Here is a 17,531-nt window from a genome sequence, read left to right on the forward strand (position 1 = left end):
AAAAAAAAAAAAAAAAAAAAAAAAAAAAATTCTACTTCCTAGAATTTTCTTCAGGCTTCCTTTTAATGTCAGTGGCTAACTAGTACATTACTAGTAGACTGGTGCTTTAATATTCTAATAATATTGCTAAAAATGAGCTATTAAAAAATCTATAATTCTAGACAGAAACTATGCAAAGAAATCCAAACTTAAGTGAAATCATCAAAATCAAATTCCAACTGATACTGGATATTGATATTGCTGGCAAAGTTACTCATCTTCTAGGCAGTTTCAGGGATCATAACGATAGCATAAAAACATTTATGCTTGTTTAAATGTAATTCACAAACCAATTCTGTCCCCACAATTTCCTGAGGTGACCAAATCTGGAATCACCAACTCAAATTTGTCTACTGAAGCCATGCCAGGACTGCAGTGCATCACACCACTGCCTAGTAATTCAGCCACAGGCCACCAGCTTGTGACTCTTGCTTTAAAACCTTTGGTAACAAAAATTACAAGTAGGAAGTGATCTTACAAATACCCAATTCTTATTTATAAATTTTACCATCAGCTACAGTAGTGTGACAAAAACTGGCGGTAATCTCTTCATATTGATAATTAATTAATAAATATACTTGTCAAGAAAGAGGCTTTAATTTCCCATAAAAGGAATGAGTTCGACCTAGAACAGTTTTTGCTTGAGAAGATATTTTGGATATACTGGTAACACAGTAGAGATAGGTAACACAAACAAACATTTTTTTGTGTATTCTTTTTTATTGTTTGGAACACCAAAGTAACCCAAACTTTACATTTACAATGAACTTTTAATAAAATAGGCTGTACATATTAGAAATACATGTTATACAAAAGTTTTGAAAAGTAAACACAAACACTTATACAGTAAAGAGAATGAACTGAATTGCTATCATTTTTAATATTACTTCTCTCCTAAGGGACCAACAACTGTAGAATGTTATCTTTAGCTTTTATGAAACTCCCACCATGGTAGCTATTTTGCTGTGTGAGATTTCTTTAAAATCAAGTCATAATGAATTATTATTGTGCATCAAGTAATTTTATATTTTCAGATTACCAGTATTACTGAAAGAATCAAAATCTCTAAAAGTTGGTTTTATTCCCTCCCAATTCAGTAGTACAACTCAACTAATTACTCCCAAACTAACACCCGCACTTAAGTCTGATGATACAACCAAACCATCCTTAAGGCACCACTGCCTCTTTCCAGTATAATCAGGCTTCACTACAGAATTTTTGGAGACCCACTGAACAACTGTGTGGCACCTACTACTTTAAAAATATTGCCACATTTCACAAATTTAGGTCCAAGAACTCAGTTAAGTCTCACTCACTGGAAAAGCTATAGATATCTAGTAGGTGTGCTATTTATCACTAAACTGACACATTTTCTCATTAAGCCAAATGATGGAACTTTAATATGTGTAAATTTATGATCTAATCTATCTTGAAAATATGTGAGGCAACTATGTCAAGATAAATTTTTTTTCCTAAAAAGTAGGCTGGATGCAGTCGCTCACAAGGTCAAGAGATCAAGACCATCCTGGCCAACATGGTGAAACCCCATCTCTACTAAAAATACAAAACTTAGCTGGGCATGGTGGCACGCGCCTGCAGTCCCAGCTACTCGGGAGGCGGGGGCTGCAGTGAGATGAGACTGCGCCACTGCACTCCAACCTGGCGACAGAGTGAGACTCGTCTCAAAAAGAAAAAGTTTGCTTCCTCTGTCTGCCAATATTTAAAACGAATCACAGCTGAAGTAATATAATTTTAGAATTGCAAAAGATATTCTTCTCTAGGTGTTATAGATACCATTATGACATTTCTTACGTGTAATATAAGCACCCGCCATTCACTAAGTGCCTGCGCTACAGCAGGCCCCAAAGCAAGTGTCTTATATATGTTAGCCCATTAAATCATCATGACACCATTGTGTCTGTCATTTTTATCTGCCTTTACAGATGAGAAAACTGAAGTTTAGTATCAACTTCTAGACTTACAGTTTTCTGGGGAGCATAACAATTCCTTTTATTATCTTAAAACATTAGAACACCAAGAGGAAATACCAAAGCATCTTAGTTCTGGGATTCCATCACTTGATTATCCCAACCTAATTACTGATCCTTTAGTACTGCAATACTGCAGTGTGGTTACCACATTCCTTTATCAAAATGATAAAACTGGTTAGTCTTGGACGAACCCTTCTCAGCTTGCATACACATTTAAAACTCATTCCTCTATAAGGTCAAAATTCCTGTGATATTCTTTTCAAGACTGCTGACTGAAGGCACATGGAAGGCTTTCTTTCTCATGACTGGAACTAACCTGCTGCATTTTAGTTCAAAGTGCTTATTTTAACCAAACTGTTTTCACTTTTCGTATCAAATTCTAAACCCTTCTGGATTTAGAATAGCCTTCAATTTTAAAATTTTGTTTTAGAATGAAGATAATCATCAGAGGTAAAATATGAACAGTCCTGCATTGAGAACCACCCACTCATGTAACAAATGTTCCCCCTCTCATGGGTCCATCTAGTGGGAGGAAGATGGACACGCAAACAGTATGTCAGGTGATGATAAACGCTACGACTGATTCAGATTTTAATTACTTTTCTAGCCATGCCTAGCTTACTATGTTTTTCCAAGCTCACCAACTTCTCATCTGTGTTTGGTTTCACATGTTGGATGCAGAAGTTAAATTGTATGTTCAGTAGTGAAAAGAAATAACAGGCAGGGTCTTCAAGACCTAAATGTTAAATCACAGGCAAGTTACTTACTACTCTTCAGGGTTGTTTGAAAGCAGTGGTTATTAAACTTCTGGAGTTCAAGAGATCTTTTCACTCATTCAATAAATGTATTAAGCCCAGTAAAAAACAGAAATGCAGCAATTTTGTAAATAGTTTCAGGTAGTCTAACATCCATGGACCTTAGACTAGGATTCATCATCACGGGTGTGTGTGTGTGTGTGTGGGCATGTGGGCTGTGAAGAGAAGGGGTTGAACAGAAAACTACCCAGATTCTGTGATTCTTGTGCAATCATGTTAATATGGAAGAAAAGCATAACAAAACAGATGCAAACATGTTCCCTGGTTCCTAGTCCAATGTTCCTTCTATGATATGACTTCCATTGGAAGGTAGACCTCTTAAGCAACTTCCTCATTAAACAAATCATTTTCCATCATTATGGTAACTACACTCCTATATCACTTGTGATAAATTTTAATCCCAAATCCTCTTTTACCATTACCCAATCTGTGTACTAAGGGAAATAAAATCAAGGCTATTATCAGCCCAACCTTCGTCTAGGGGAGGGCAGAATACAGTATACCATTTAAAAGCAAATTGATTTTTTATTATAAATGTAGTACATGCAAAAAATAAAAAATTCCAACAGTACTGAATAGCACAGGTGAAAAGTAAAAGTCCTCCATTACAAACCAATGTCTCACAGTCCTACATCTCAGAAATAATCAATGGGTTCTTTCCTGAAACAACTCAGATGATGAAAGTAAACAGGCATATGCATTTACCTTTGAAAAATACTATAGGCTCACAGGACTAGAACACTGTAATACTCTCAGGATATTAACTTCCAATTAGGGGATTCAAGTGTTCACTATATTTGGCAATACCACTTCAAATGTAACAATTTGTTAATTTAAAAGATGGTCTACTATAACAAGCAAGTGATGTATTTATTCATAACTTAAGCAGGCAAGAGTAAGCCCTCTTAAAGATGTAAAAGATCTAAGTTACATTGCCCTTGATCATAGTATTGAAGTTGTGGGTAAAAAGTACAACAGATAAACTCCAGCCAAGTAAACTGAGTGAGTGGGAAAGTGGTACCTCAGGCTGTGCAACTGTTACTCAGAAAACAAAGCCATTTTATTGGAATGTATCAAAGATGATTTCTGTGCTAGCCCACAAAGAATGCTACCCAAGTCCTGGGGTTTCAGATGGATAATAATTGGTCCAGACAGAGAAAAACCTATGCTGTTTAAAGAAATATCTCTTTAAAAGCTGGGAAGAGACTAAGGTTAAGTGAATTACGAACTCTGTACCAATTCCTTTGCACAGAGATTACTTTAATCATTTTTCTATACCAAATAAGGATGTGAAGATCCAAACTTTTATTCAAGACAGACAAACATGATTTTGTCTTTGAGAGTATCTCTTGGTAAAGATCAAGTACACATATTTGACTTTAAGAGGAAGATCTTCCTCAAAAACAAAGAAACAACCAAAAAAAGCCAGTCTTGGAGAAAATTTTACCAAAATTAACATTGTTTTTTAAAAAACCTAACTTGGGGAGGGGTGGGGGGTGAGGGGGGGTGGGGCAAGGAAAACTAATGATAAAAAAAAATAACTTACCAAGAAGTGAAACAGGCTGGGTTACAGGAGGGGTGGGCAGATTCGTGGGTGCAGCAGGTGGCACAGCAGAGCCATACATTTTCACACTGTCACCAGACTCGGCGTTTCCTCTAGCCCCAGACACCACTGTTGGAATGGGATTTCCAATAGATAAGTCTTTTGTAGTGTCTTCATTTATACCAGCGATAGTAGCTAAGGAATATAATTATATCAACATGTGAAGCTGAATAATTAATTATCTCCCGGTCAACATTCTTCTGCTATACTATAGACCCTATTACCGGTTCACTCTCCCTCCTACACCCAGCTCCAAGAGGATAAGCAAACACAAAGAAAAAAACATGCTTACAGTTTGGGATGCTTATTGGTGGAGTGTGAGGAGGAGGAATGGATACTGGTGGAGTTATAGGAGGTGGGGGTCCAGGAGGAAGAAAACCTAGAATAAGAAAAATAATGTCAACTTATGCTGTATCACTTCATCGCAGGCTCTAAAATAAGTAGGTTCACAGACAATTTAGTGTACCTGGTGGTAAATGCATTGGGTTGAATCCTGGGCGCAAAAATGGTGGAGGAGGAGGGGGAGGAGGAACACCAGGACCAAAGCCTGGAGGTGGAATTCCCAGAGGAGGCGTGAAAGCAGGTGGCTGGAGAGCACCAACTACAGGTGGACCTGGTTGATGTGGTGGGACCTAGAAAGAAAGACAGAAGAATAAACTACCTATCCAGACACCCTCCTGTCCATATAGTAAGCACAGGTAAAAGAGCATACTGGTGAAAAAAATAGATGTTTCTTAATTTGTGCTTATTATAGACCAGTAAATTCATTAAATAACAGGTGGTAACTTCTATTCGTACCAACTGATAGAAATCAAAGCTGTGGGCCAGGTGTGGTGGCTCACACCTGTAATCCCAGCACTCTGGGAATCCGAGGCAGGTGGATCACCTAAGGTCAGGCGTTCCAGACCAGCCAGGCCAACATGGTGAAATCCTGTCTATACTAAAAATACAAAAATTAGCTAGCTGGGTGTGGTGGCGGGCGCCTGTAATCCCAGCTACACTGAAGGCTGAGGCAGGAGAATCGCCTGAACCCGGGAGGTGGAGGTTGCAGTGAACCGAGATTGAGCCACTGCACTCCAGCCTGGGCGACAGAGCGTGACTCCATCTCAAAAAAAAAAAAAAAAAAAAAAAAAGAAAAGAAAGAAATCAAAGTCGTGCTCTCTACTTTATGACAGTAAATTCACACTATATTTCATCAGTGTTCTGACATTATATAATACATTTAAAAATGTTCCATGGTACTCTCAGCAACACAGCTTTAAGACAGGCTACTTGGCAATTTACACAATGGCTAAGATTACAGGTCCTGGAGCCAAATTGCCTGCTTCTCCCACCCACTTTAGTTAGCTGTGTGACCTCGAGAGCAAGCTATTTAAACTCTCTAAAATGGGAAAGTGCCAACCACAATTATGCAGATTACATGAGTTAATACATACTAAGCGCTGGTGCCTGGCACTTAAATACCCAACAAATGTTAGCTATTTTTTCTTTTTTTAAAGATAAATTTTAACAACCCCAGCCAGGGTATCAGTCTATGGCCTGTTAGGAAATGGGCCGCACAGCAGTGGGCAAGCAAGTACCACTGCCTAAGCTCTGCCTCCTGTCAGATCAGTGGTAGCATGAGATTGTCATAGGAGCACGGACCCTATCGTGAAATGCACATGTGAGGGATCTAGCTTGGGCACTTCTTATGAGAATCTAACTAATGTCTCATGATCTGAGGTGGAGCAGCTTCATCCTGAAACCATCCTCCATCCCCCCATGGAAAAACTGCCTTCCAAGAAATCAGTCCCTGGTGCCGGAAAGGTTGGGGACCGCTATTTAACAGAGTAGGCAGGTTTCTGTAAATGAGTGCTGACACACATTGAATTTTGTTTAGAACCTACACTGGAAGGGCATATCCAGAAGGTCAACTGAAGGGTTTGCCAACTAGGGGAGTCCATTTAAATCACAGCTAAGAATGTAGCAAAGCATACAGTTTTCCCCTCATATTGAGAAAATGAAGACACAATTCAGATTTTTGTGATAGCTCAGATTTATCTGATTCAGATTTAATGTGAGAAACTGAGGAAGGAAGAAAATAAAAATCTAGTAGATCACACATATAACTATGGGTCAAGTTCTTATAATTTTCAAAGGGTTTTTCATTTTTCAGCTCTTATGACGTGACAAAAAACATACTGAGTACTTAACACGTATTATCTCATTTAACCGTCAAAACAACTCTAACATATGAGGAATGCCAAGGCCAGGAAAGGGAATTTGCACATTTACAAATAGGAAACTGAACCTTAGAGGTTAAGTTACATGCCAAATACCGTACTGCTGAATATAAATAATAGAGTTGAGAATTAAACCCAGTTTTACCAGAATCTAGTATTCTTTTCAAGTAACAGGTTGGTTGAGTAGACAGCAAATATTTTAGAGTAAGAACAGATCTTCATGTTAAAAATGGCATTTAATTTATTATAAAGTTTTCAATCCATTTGAAAATTTCATAATGATAGCACCCAAGGTGAAAATTAGGAAAATTCCTTTCCCCCAAAGCAGCAACTTATTGGGTACATATCCAAGTTTCTTCAGAACATAAAGTCCCTGAAGAATGAAGACTCAGAGAAAAAGTAGGCAGAACCTATGAAACTTGATACTGAATAATCTGGATGGATAGATGTAAGACAACATACATTTACTTTGGTTGTATAAACATTTACGGGCCAGGCACTATGGCTCACGCCTGTAATCCCAGCACTTTGGGAGGCCAAGGCAGGCAGATCACTTGAGGTCAGGAGTTTGATACCAGCCTGGCCAGCATGGTGAAGCCCCGCCTCTACTAAAAATACAAAAATTAGCCGGGTGTGGTGGCACACGCCTGTAATCTCAGTTACTCAGGTGGCTGAGGCAAGAGGGTCGGCTTGAACCTGGGAGGCGGAGGTTGCAGTGAGCCGAGACCGCGCCACCACACTCCAGCTAGGGGAACAGAGAGAGAGACTGTCTCCAAAAACAAAAACAAAATCATGAAAAGAATATAAACTTTAAATCTGACAAAACATGAAAAATTAATATGCACATATATGTACTCATGTTTTTACTCTGAATTCAGACATATATCTACAAAGGGACCTTTCAGGCACCTCAAGTTTAAGTCATGTCCCAATATCCTCACCTGTGGAGGGGGCACTGTTATAGGTGCAGGAACAGGAATAGGAGGGACAGGCACAGGTAACGGTTTAGGTATGGGTGATACTGGTTCTGTGTGTGAGGTTTCAGCACCTCCATTTTGAGCAACTTCATTTTCAGGCTTCTTAGGAATTCCTTTCCAATCTGTGAGAGTGAAAGAAATTTAACAAGAGTTTACCATTTTCAGTTTGTAACTTCAAATCTAGAAACGAAAATGTTGATTATAAAACCTAGCACAGTTATTAAAGAAATTCCTATGCTAATTTTAGAAATAGTAATTATTTAAATTAACAACAATAGAAACATGTAAAAGAATGCACACTGTGTGCCAGGCACTGTCAGAAGCACTCTATTTATACTAGCTTATGTAGTTCTCACAACCATTTACAAGTAAATACTATTATTATTCCCATTTTACAAATGAGAAAAGCAAAGACAGCTTGCCCAAGATCACATTCTTGGTAAATGGCAGGGATGGATTCAACTCAGACACATTTGGTTCTAGAGTCCATGTTCTTAACCACAGGAATGTATTAAAAATAAAGGATCATGAAACACCCAGTATTTCCTGAACAGATTTTCACTAGTATTAAAGAATAACTTAAACCTTCCACCTATTTCCATGTATCTTCTAGTCAAGTGAAAACAAAACTATCTTTCTGCTCTGTCCTCTGAGCCTCTGGCTCCATCAGAGATTCTCCTATATTCTTGACCTTTTCAATACATTCTCCACTGGACCATAAGCTCCAAGATTACACCATCTTCTTTTTACCATTTTCCAGAGCCTGCCAGATGTCTGGCACATAGCAGGCTCTTAATACCTGATTGCCTTAACACAAATCTAGCTCTATCCTTAGATGAAGGCGTTGTACAGTAACAGAGGGAGGGAGTGGGATATGGGAATAGTACAGCATTGTTTCAGCTCTTTTTGGTTCTCAAACCATCACTCCTGCTTGAAGCTTCCTTTATTTTTATTTTTGGAGACGGAGTCTTGCTCTGTCTCCCAGGATGGAGTGCAGTGGCGCAATCTCAACTCACTGAAACTTCTATCTCCTGGGTTCCAGCAATTCTCCAGCCTCAGTGTCCCAAGTAGTTGGGATTACAGACACCCGCCACCACATCCAGCTATTTTTTTTTTGTACTTTTAGTAAAGATGGGGTTTTACCATGTTGGCCAGGAGGCTGGTCTCGAACTCCTGACCTCAAGTGACCTGCTCACCTCAGCCTCCCAAAGTGCTGGGATTACAGGCATGAGCCACTGTGCCTGGCCTTGAAGCTTCCTTTAAATGTTCTTTCTGAGGGCAGTGAGGGCAAGCATGGTGGCTCACGCCTGTAATCCTAGCACTTTGGGAGGCTGAGACAGTAGGCAGATCACCTGAGGTCAGGAGTTCGAGACCAGCCTGGCCAACATGGTGAAACCCCGTCTCTACTAAAAAATACCAAAAAAATTAGCAGGGCACAGTGGTACGTGCCTGTAGTCCCAGCCACTTGGGAGGCTGAGGCAGGAGAATCACTGGAACCCGGAAGAGGTTGTAATGAGCCAAGATCATGCCACTGCACTCCAGCCTGGGTGACAGAATGAGACTCCATTTCAAAACACAACAACAACAAAAAAAGTTCTGTGTTGCCATGCCATCCTATTCTCCTCCTTGTTCCTCTGTCTAGCAATCTCCAGGTCATGCCCATGCATTCTGCGATTTTCCCCACTGCAATCTCACTGTCAATCTGGCATTTTAAATATTTATGCCCACAAATAACTGCAACTCCTTGTCTTACACGTTTACTTTAGATTGTTTCTCTGGACATCTAAAACTTTCCAAGGTAATTATTATGAAGCACTGGATTACAACACAATACCAAGCTGGGTGCAGTGGCTCACGCCTGTAATGCCAGAGGGAGGTCGAGGCAGGTGGATCTTCTGAGGTCACGATTTCCAGACCAGCCTGGCCAACATGGTGAAACCTCATCTCTTTTGAAAATGCAAAAATTAGCCGGGCAAGGTGGCACACGCCTGTAGTCCCAGCTACTCGGGAGACTGAAGGAGGAAAGTGGCTTGAACCTGGGAGGCAGAGGTTGCAGTGAGCCAAGATGGTGTCACTACACTCCAGCCTGGGCGACAGAGTGAGACTCCAACTCAAAAAAATAAATAAAACGTAATACCAAAGACGCTCAGTTAAGACCTATATGATCTGTTAAGTTTCACAGGATAAGTTCTACTTAATTCTGTAATTCATAAACTCCATAATAAATACGTATTTCACTTGTGCTTGCATCTCTTTTTGTCTCATTCACTATTTAACCCTGTTTATAATGGAGATACTGACACAGGAGGGATACTAAAAAAATCTCAAAAATCACGTCCTAATGCAAGGAACAGGACACTCAATTTGTCATATGTACTATCAAGCAAATAAGTGAACTGTAAGAGAAATTAAATACTGCTTTACCTGGGTTAAGTGTGTCACTGTCCAACATTCCTCCTTCACAAAAACTCTCCAGTTCCTCAGGCTTGACTTTGTCCCATGGAATATAAGTAACACCAAGTTCTACATCCCAATACTGCTTATAATCTGCCTTTATTCCTTTGTTTAAGGCCCAGGCAATCTATTTCACCATTAGTGAAAATATAAAAGAAAAGAAAGAAAACAGGATCGTAAGTCTTCAGAGTACTATTCTCTATCATTCTATCCACTCCGACTTGGGCAGCAAGGGAGCAATCTGGACCAGCTAGGCTTGGATCTCATTCAAAGCCTTATTCTCACTACGGAACTGGTTACCCTTTAATTCTCACTTTGTCCTAGGATGGAAATTTCACTCGCATATTTTCCTTACCAACTCTCACCCAAACCAGCCAACATAAAACTAAGAGAAAAGGAAAAAGTTTATCAGGGAAAGGCTGAAGTTCCCTGAATAGCCTAGTAGTATACTGGGGACTACTTTTCTAAGTCTAGGGGTGCCTTGTAATTACTTAACATCAGACAAAATCTTTTTGCAGTGCAATCCAGTGGTAGAACCGGGTGTTAAGACACTGAGGAAACACTGACTTTAGCTCCTTAGGGGAAATACACCCATGTACCTGTATGTTTTCTCCACCTTTGGTTAATATGGTAAACTTTAAAATACAGTATCCAATTTTTTTTGAACAGGACGAAACATATTGCTAAAGGACATTATATTTAAAGCACTAATTTACCTTGATGAACCCATCTACATTTAGGAAAAAAACAAACAAATTCTATCATGCATGTAACATTTACAATTTTATGTTAAAACATTGGAGTCCTTTAGGAGATATTCTAAGCAAAAAAAAAAAAAAAAAAAAAAAAAAGAGAGAGAGATGCACATGAAATGCCTCAGTGTTGAAAATAATTTCTAAGACCCAAATTAGTTTTCATAGGCCACATATTTTCCCCCTTCTGCCTCTGCCTATTTTTAAAAAATGAATTATAACATATAAGACTGTACCTTTATGGATTTCTGGTTCACTTTATAGTTTCCACGGCTCAGTTTCTGCAGGGCACGATAGGCATCTTGCCTATGAACCATAACAATATAGGCACAACCCCTGGGAGGAATCATCTGCTCCAAAACATTTTAATATTATAAAAGATAACAAAATTGAAAAGCAATAAGATACAATACCAAGTAAGCAGTTCCAACAATCCCATCCCTCACCCCACGTTCTATAATGTAAGGTTAAATTCATTTCTAAGTTGGCAATTCAAGTTTGGTCTCAACTGAGTCCTCTAAGCTTTGTTAAATAAAGACTTACGTAGAAATGTTTGAAATTAAACTTGATTATCCAAGAAATGTTAAATACAAAGAATTCTAAGAAATGTTAAATACAGAGAGTTCTAAACGTGGACTCAAAGCACCTAAACCTAGTCACATCTATAAACCTGGGCAAATTATAACTTTGGTCTCAAGTCCTTCATTTCATAAAATGACATTAATCACACCTGTCCATCATACTTAAATAACTGAATAAACACTCACATTAATTGATTCAATTGGACCAAACTCTTCCAAGAGACTGGCAACATCCTGCTGAGTAGTTCTTTTGTCCAGCTGTCCCACCCAGAGGGTAGTACTGCAAACTTAAAATAAAATTACAATCATAAAGAGATTCACATTTGATAATGAGTAGCACTGTAGCTTACATAAAAAAATCATTACACAAAATATTCATGAACTATATTACAACACCGCAAGTTTAAATAGTAAATCTCACATACATTTAAAAAATTCTAGAAAACTGCATTTGTACTTCCAGAAAGAGAACTGGGATAGTGAAAGGTATACATAAAAGCTGGAAAAAACTGGCTTTTTTGTAGATGGATCTAACGATTTCATCAACTCTCTTGATTACCAACCAGCTCAGTGCTTTGTTACATGTAACTGTCCTTTCTCCACCCTTAAGTGTTCATGGTTTTTCTTTTATGTTGTGTCCTAGGTGATAAGCCTTATGGAATCAGAAATCTTACACATGCCCTAGTCACATTATAAATTAAAATCTTAGTCATCTTAACAGTTACTGATTTATATCAAATATATGTCTAGTACACCTTACTAAATGTATTCTGAAGACATCTGATGAGATTCAGAAAATAATGCAAGTTAATATATTCTGTAAATTTTTGGTTCACTCCTTACTGCTGCTTTATAGCTGGTTTAAGGTACAAAAGCAAATCTAAGGGATACATCAATGCATAAACAAGGCACAATAAAGCAGTATTTCAAATAAAAACACAGTGGTAACATTTCTTTTATAGCTTTGCTAACAGTTATAAACACTTTAAACCCAAGACACGAAAAAACAGTACATGAGGTTTGAATATAAAGGTTGAGTTACCACTTGCAGTTTCTGGTTTCACTTGAGGGAGGCCTTTTGTCGACGTTCTCTCTCTTTTCTCGATCCCGTCTTTCTTGGGATCGAGATCGAGGAGAATGTCGGCGTCTATCCCTGGACCGAGATCGAGAACGTCGATGACGAGACCTTCGAGATCTAGAACCAGATCTAGATCGCCTCCTTTTTGGTGACCTAATGTTTTCAAGAGAAGAGAGAACACATAGCACGTAGACAAAAACCAGAAAACATAAGCACATACTAACTAAAAAAAAAAAAAAATACAACTAGGTAATTTAATGTTTGGATATGTAAGAATACAATAGCCGAGAATTCATTTTACAGATTTTAGTATCTTCCAAATTAGAAATCATGCACATTATTTAAATAAAATAAACAATGTTGACAGCTTATATAATAAAAGTTATCTGTCATCTTCAGTGCCTCTGGTACTATACAAAATTACATCCTTGTAATTTAAGTAGCTAATTTTCATCGTTGAGATATACTGCTACTACTGTTATCTATCTTCTCAGTAAAGTCTTTTCTGCAGCAATTAAAAACATTATCTAATGACATCATTACTGTGATCTTTCCACTTTTGCTGGCTGATGAAGTTGTAATGGAATTTTGAAAATACAGTTCTTCTAATACCACATACTGTATATCTATGGTACAGAATTGTATTTTCAAAGTTCCATTACATCTGAGCAACATTCAAATATAGGGAAAAAAATGTAAGACAAATGATGTAGTTTTTTTTTTAAATCAATACTTCACCTGTCCCCTTCTACACACATATACAAATACAAACATACCAACTGTTATTTTACTAACATTCTGAATATCTGAAAATAACCCAATCTAATTTTAATTTCTGTGTCCCCTAAGACATACAGGGTTGGAAAAAACATTTTCTATAAATTACCTGGATGCTGACCTAGATCTTGACTTTCTGTTATCAGACATATGTCGCTTAACGTCTTGAATACAAGGTTGTTCTACTTCCATTTCCTTAAAATACAAAAACCATGATAAAATGAGAAATTTAAAAAATATAAAGGCAAGAGGACAAAATCTAACAAAAGCTACATTAAAAATGTCCTGCCCTTAAGCAATTCTCTTTTGGTTGCCTGGGACCAAATTACTAGTTTAACAACTGGCCATCACTAGAAAAAAAAAAAAAAACCAAAACCACTTTTATATTGTGTAAAAGATTAAAAGAAGTATTTCTCTACTTCTGGTAAAGTTACTTTGCTTAAATTACATACCATTTTAATAAACCATCATCTAATGCAGTGAAGTAGGCACTAGTTAACCCTTCAACACTCTATATCAAACCTCACAGAATCCTATGGAAGTTGGTAATATTAGAAGTTCACTTTCCAGATGAAAAACTTGGAGCACTGGGAGGGTTTAATATGTACCCAGGTCTTTCTTCATATTCAAAAATGAAGACAGCAAGCAAATAAGGAGAAATCTGCATATAAGTCAAGGCAACAAAAAAAGATACAACTATCTGAGAATAAAATTTTACCTGCTGATGTGGCTTCTGTGTAAGTGGTTCATTCTGTGCCTGAAAAGAAGCTTGGAAAGGCTGCTGCACTGGTGGAGTTGGAGGAATCACAGGCTGAGCCATGGGAGGAAATGGAGGTGTAGGAAGAAGTCCAAATCCTGGCATTTGTCCATTAGGAGGAAGTGGAACCTTTCATTTTTAAAGAAAGTGTATGAGTAATAGCTATCAAAATAATTTGGAAAACCTTTATTATATAAAACTAAAATATCTTCAATAAACTTTGATCAAGGAAAAGTTACAATGACATTCAACATTGTTTAACAATTTCCCTATGTACAATTTTCATGCAAGGATTGTTACATACCAAGTATATAGGTTAAAATCCTGTAACTTTTAAAATTACGAACACGCAGGTTTAGTTTTAAATATTTAAAGAAATACCTTCATTTCTTCATTTACATAAGGAAGCAAATGTGATAAACTGAACTTCAAGTCAGAAGTACTCTATTGCAAATGGTCTTTTTTTCAGCTTTAAAGACAATTAAGCCTTTTTGGGAGGAAAACTGCTTTCTAGAAGCATGACTCTAGGTTTACTTTAAAAAAAAAATTTACCAAGGGAGAATCTCAACAACATACCCCAACTTTTAGAGTTTCAATAAAGTATGCATAATAATAATGAAAGTAAACTACAGTCTGACATATTTCTGCATGTCACTTTAAATACAAATAAAACTATAAATATAATGCTTTAAGTATTCTTTCTAAATTATTTATGAACTTTCAGTAATTGTTAAACACTTGAAATAACAAAAATGCTTCCCACCCCATCCTCATAATTTAGATACAGAGCCAAATTTAAGAAAACACTCAATAAGAGAATTTACTGGAACAAATTTATCTCTACTAACTTCCTGCAACTCTCCAGTGTGTTATGTATGCTCCTTTTATTGCGGATTTCAAACTATATTCCTGAATGTTCAGAGTTCAGAGCCCTCTAAAGTACCTAACCACACAAACTACAGAAGAAAAGGCCCTTCCAAGGGAAAAAGTTGTCTACCTAAACAGGTTGGTTTCTTCAAATATAACTGTAATCTCTAAATTCTTTTAACTAAAATGCCTACTATTAAAATATGAGCATGTGATTTTGGCATCCTTGTTTTAATTACAGAAAAAAAGCAACTCAAAACAGTTATGTGTTCAACAGCTTTTATCAGAGCTATAGTACGACTCAGCCAATCACATAGCTGCATAGTGCTCTGTGGAATGTAAACCATATACTCTATAACGAATAGATCTTTCTTTCAACTGCAAGAAAAATGCTTGTACCTGATGGTGCATTGGATCCTGTTGTATTCCCATCATTCGTGGCTGAAACTGATCCATATTTTGATGCTGTGTGTATGCTGGCTGCTGCATGCCATCTCCAGGAAAGCCACTAAAAAAAGGTGGATAATCTTTTACACAATCAGAAGCACAAGCTTCTCAGCCACACTTAAACTACAGAAACAGTGTTGTTCATGAGTCATTAATCAACATTTTACTGAACCACATATTTACCTATATATTACATTTAATTTATAAACTCAGTATTATTCCCAACATAAAAGACATTTTTTGTTTTAAATCTTAGAGGATCCCTTCCTCATTCAAGAGAAAACTAATACCACAAATTTTACAAAACAACTTCACTGAAAAATGTTTTCATTGCTAAATGTTACTTGGATTATGCCTTACAACTTACAACTATTACCAATTTTCTATCTGCTGAGGAATAAAAAAAAAACTAACAATGGTGCCTGTGGAGGAGGAGGAGAGGCAGCAGCGGGTGCAGCAGCAGCAGGCACGGTGGCGGTGGGTGCAGGGGGCACAGAGGCAGCAGGTACTGTTGTGGCAACGGCAGTGGTATCCTCTTTCTTTGATTCTTCCACAGCTTCTGGCTCATCATCATAGTCAAATCTATCAAGCAACTTCTGGAATAATTATGTCAATATTTCATTTTAAAATTTAGACTGATTCATTGCACAAAAAACTTTATGAAAACAAAGGATGTTTACCACCATCTAGAAACCCACATTGTCAAGCACAATCTTATTTTCCCTCATGCCCCTAAGGACCTTGGTTTGTACATATAAACAATTTTTACACAGATGCTGGTTTGGAAAACACACAATGTTTTCATTCTGTTTTCCTTCCTCAATTGTAGTACAGTGCTTTCTTTCTATTTTCTATTGGTGTATTTCACAAGTAATTTAGCAGCATACATGTTTTTCTAAAATACTCATTTTCCTAGACTAAAAATGTTTGGAACTTCGTGCACATGAAAATGGGTATACATTTTCAGTCAATATAAAATGTACAAAAGACTGTCTTATCCAATCACCATAAATGCATATAGAAAAGTGTCCATATACTGCTTCCTCAAAAATATACTAATATAAAGAAAGAAAAAAACGGCAGGGACACAAAAAGGTCACTAGCCGTCCACTAAGAGGTTCACTTGCTTCTTTATCTTAACTTCACAGCTTACCAGAAACTTTCATTTAAAAAAAATTCAGGAGACTTAATGAGATCACATATCTAGAAGAACAATTTTAAGTAAGATTTATTCAGAAAAAAGGTAATGCATTAAATACCTACTAATGTGTATCAGATCATAAAGACTTCATCATCACAAAAACACTGCAATGTAGATAGTTTCTTCTTTTTTACAAGAAAACAAAGGCTCGGGTGATTAAGAAACATGATTAAGATTGTACAGTCAGTGAATGGCAGAATCAGGATACGGACACTAGTCCTTTCAACTTGAAAGCCCTCAGTCTCTGGCTTTCAATAAGCAATCTTTCCTTTCAAGTTGTGCTCCTTAAATTCCTAAACCTGTGTCATTCTATAACAGTTCTGTCTGGCGGGCGCGGTGGCTCATGCCTGTAATTCCAGCACTTTGGGAGGCCGAGGCGGGCGGATCATGAGGTCAGGAGATCGAGACCATCCTGGCTAACACGGTGAAACCCCGTCTCTACTAAAAATAAAAATAAAAAAATTAGCCAGACGAGGTGGCAGACGCCTGTAGTCCCAGCTACTTGGGAGGCTGAGGCAGGAGAAAGGCATGAACCCGGGAGGCGGAGCTTGCAGTGAGCCGAGATTGCACCACTGCACTCCAGCCAGGGTGACAGAACGAGACTCCACCTAAAAAAAAAAAAAGAAAAGAAAAAGAAAAAATAGTTCTGCCTAGAGATTCTGGTTTTGCTTTATTGAACAACAGATTTCTGAATCAGTAATGAAAGTTCCGTCCTTAGACAACATAGTATATAGGACTAAACTAAGTGTAATGAGTGTTTTGGGATAGAGCTAACTTATGTTTCTTTCTTTGTAGTTCTAGGCCAAGTGAGTAAAGTTCTTACAAATGAGCAAGTTAGTATTTTCTGTACAGGAACCATCATAGCCCAGGTGCCTTGCTGTCTTACACACATTTTTATTTAACCCTCATGGTAACAATAAAATATTTTTACTACCATCTTTATTTTACACTACTGAACACTAAACATTAA

The 17,531-nt window shown here is 37.5% G+C and overlaps 1 protein-coding gene across 1 annotated transcript in view; it reads right to left on the bottom strand.

The window, feature by feature from the left end:
- The window catches only part of SCAF4 (SR-related CTD associated factor 4), a 63,709-nt gene that overhangs the window by 11,032 nt on the left and 35,146 nt on the right, over positions 1 to 17,531 (bottom strand). Inside the window, 13 exon segments of the mRNA XM_017883888.1 lie at positions 4,392 to 4,583; positions 4,741 to 4,827; positions 4,915 to 5,080; positions 7,612 to 7,769; positions 10,072 to 10,228; positions 11,090 to 11,203; positions 11,621 to 11,721; positions 12,477 to 12,520; positions 12,522 to 12,665; positions 13,399 to 13,484; positions 14,008 to 14,175; positions 15,313 to 15,421; positions 15,775 to 15,956. Of these exon segments, the coding sequence (XP_017739377.1) occupies positions 4,392 to 4,583; positions 4,741 to 4,827; positions 4,915 to 5,080; positions 7,612 to 7,769; positions 10,072 to 10,228; positions 11,090 to 11,203; positions 11,621 to 11,721; positions 12,477 to 12,520; positions 12,522 to 12,665; positions 13,399 to 13,484; positions 14,008 to 14,175; positions 15,313 to 15,421; positions 15,775 to 15,956 (1,708 nt within the window).

This window comes from Rhinopithecus bieti, unplaced genomic scaffold (genome assembly GCF_001698545.2).
Source record: "Rhinopithecus bieti isolate Rb0 unplaced genomic scaffold, ASM169854v2 scaffold_13207, whole genome shotgun sequence".
NCBI classification, from domain to species: Eukaryota; Metazoa; Chordata; class Mammalia; order Primates; family Cercopithecidae; genus Rhinopithecus; species Rhinopithecus bieti.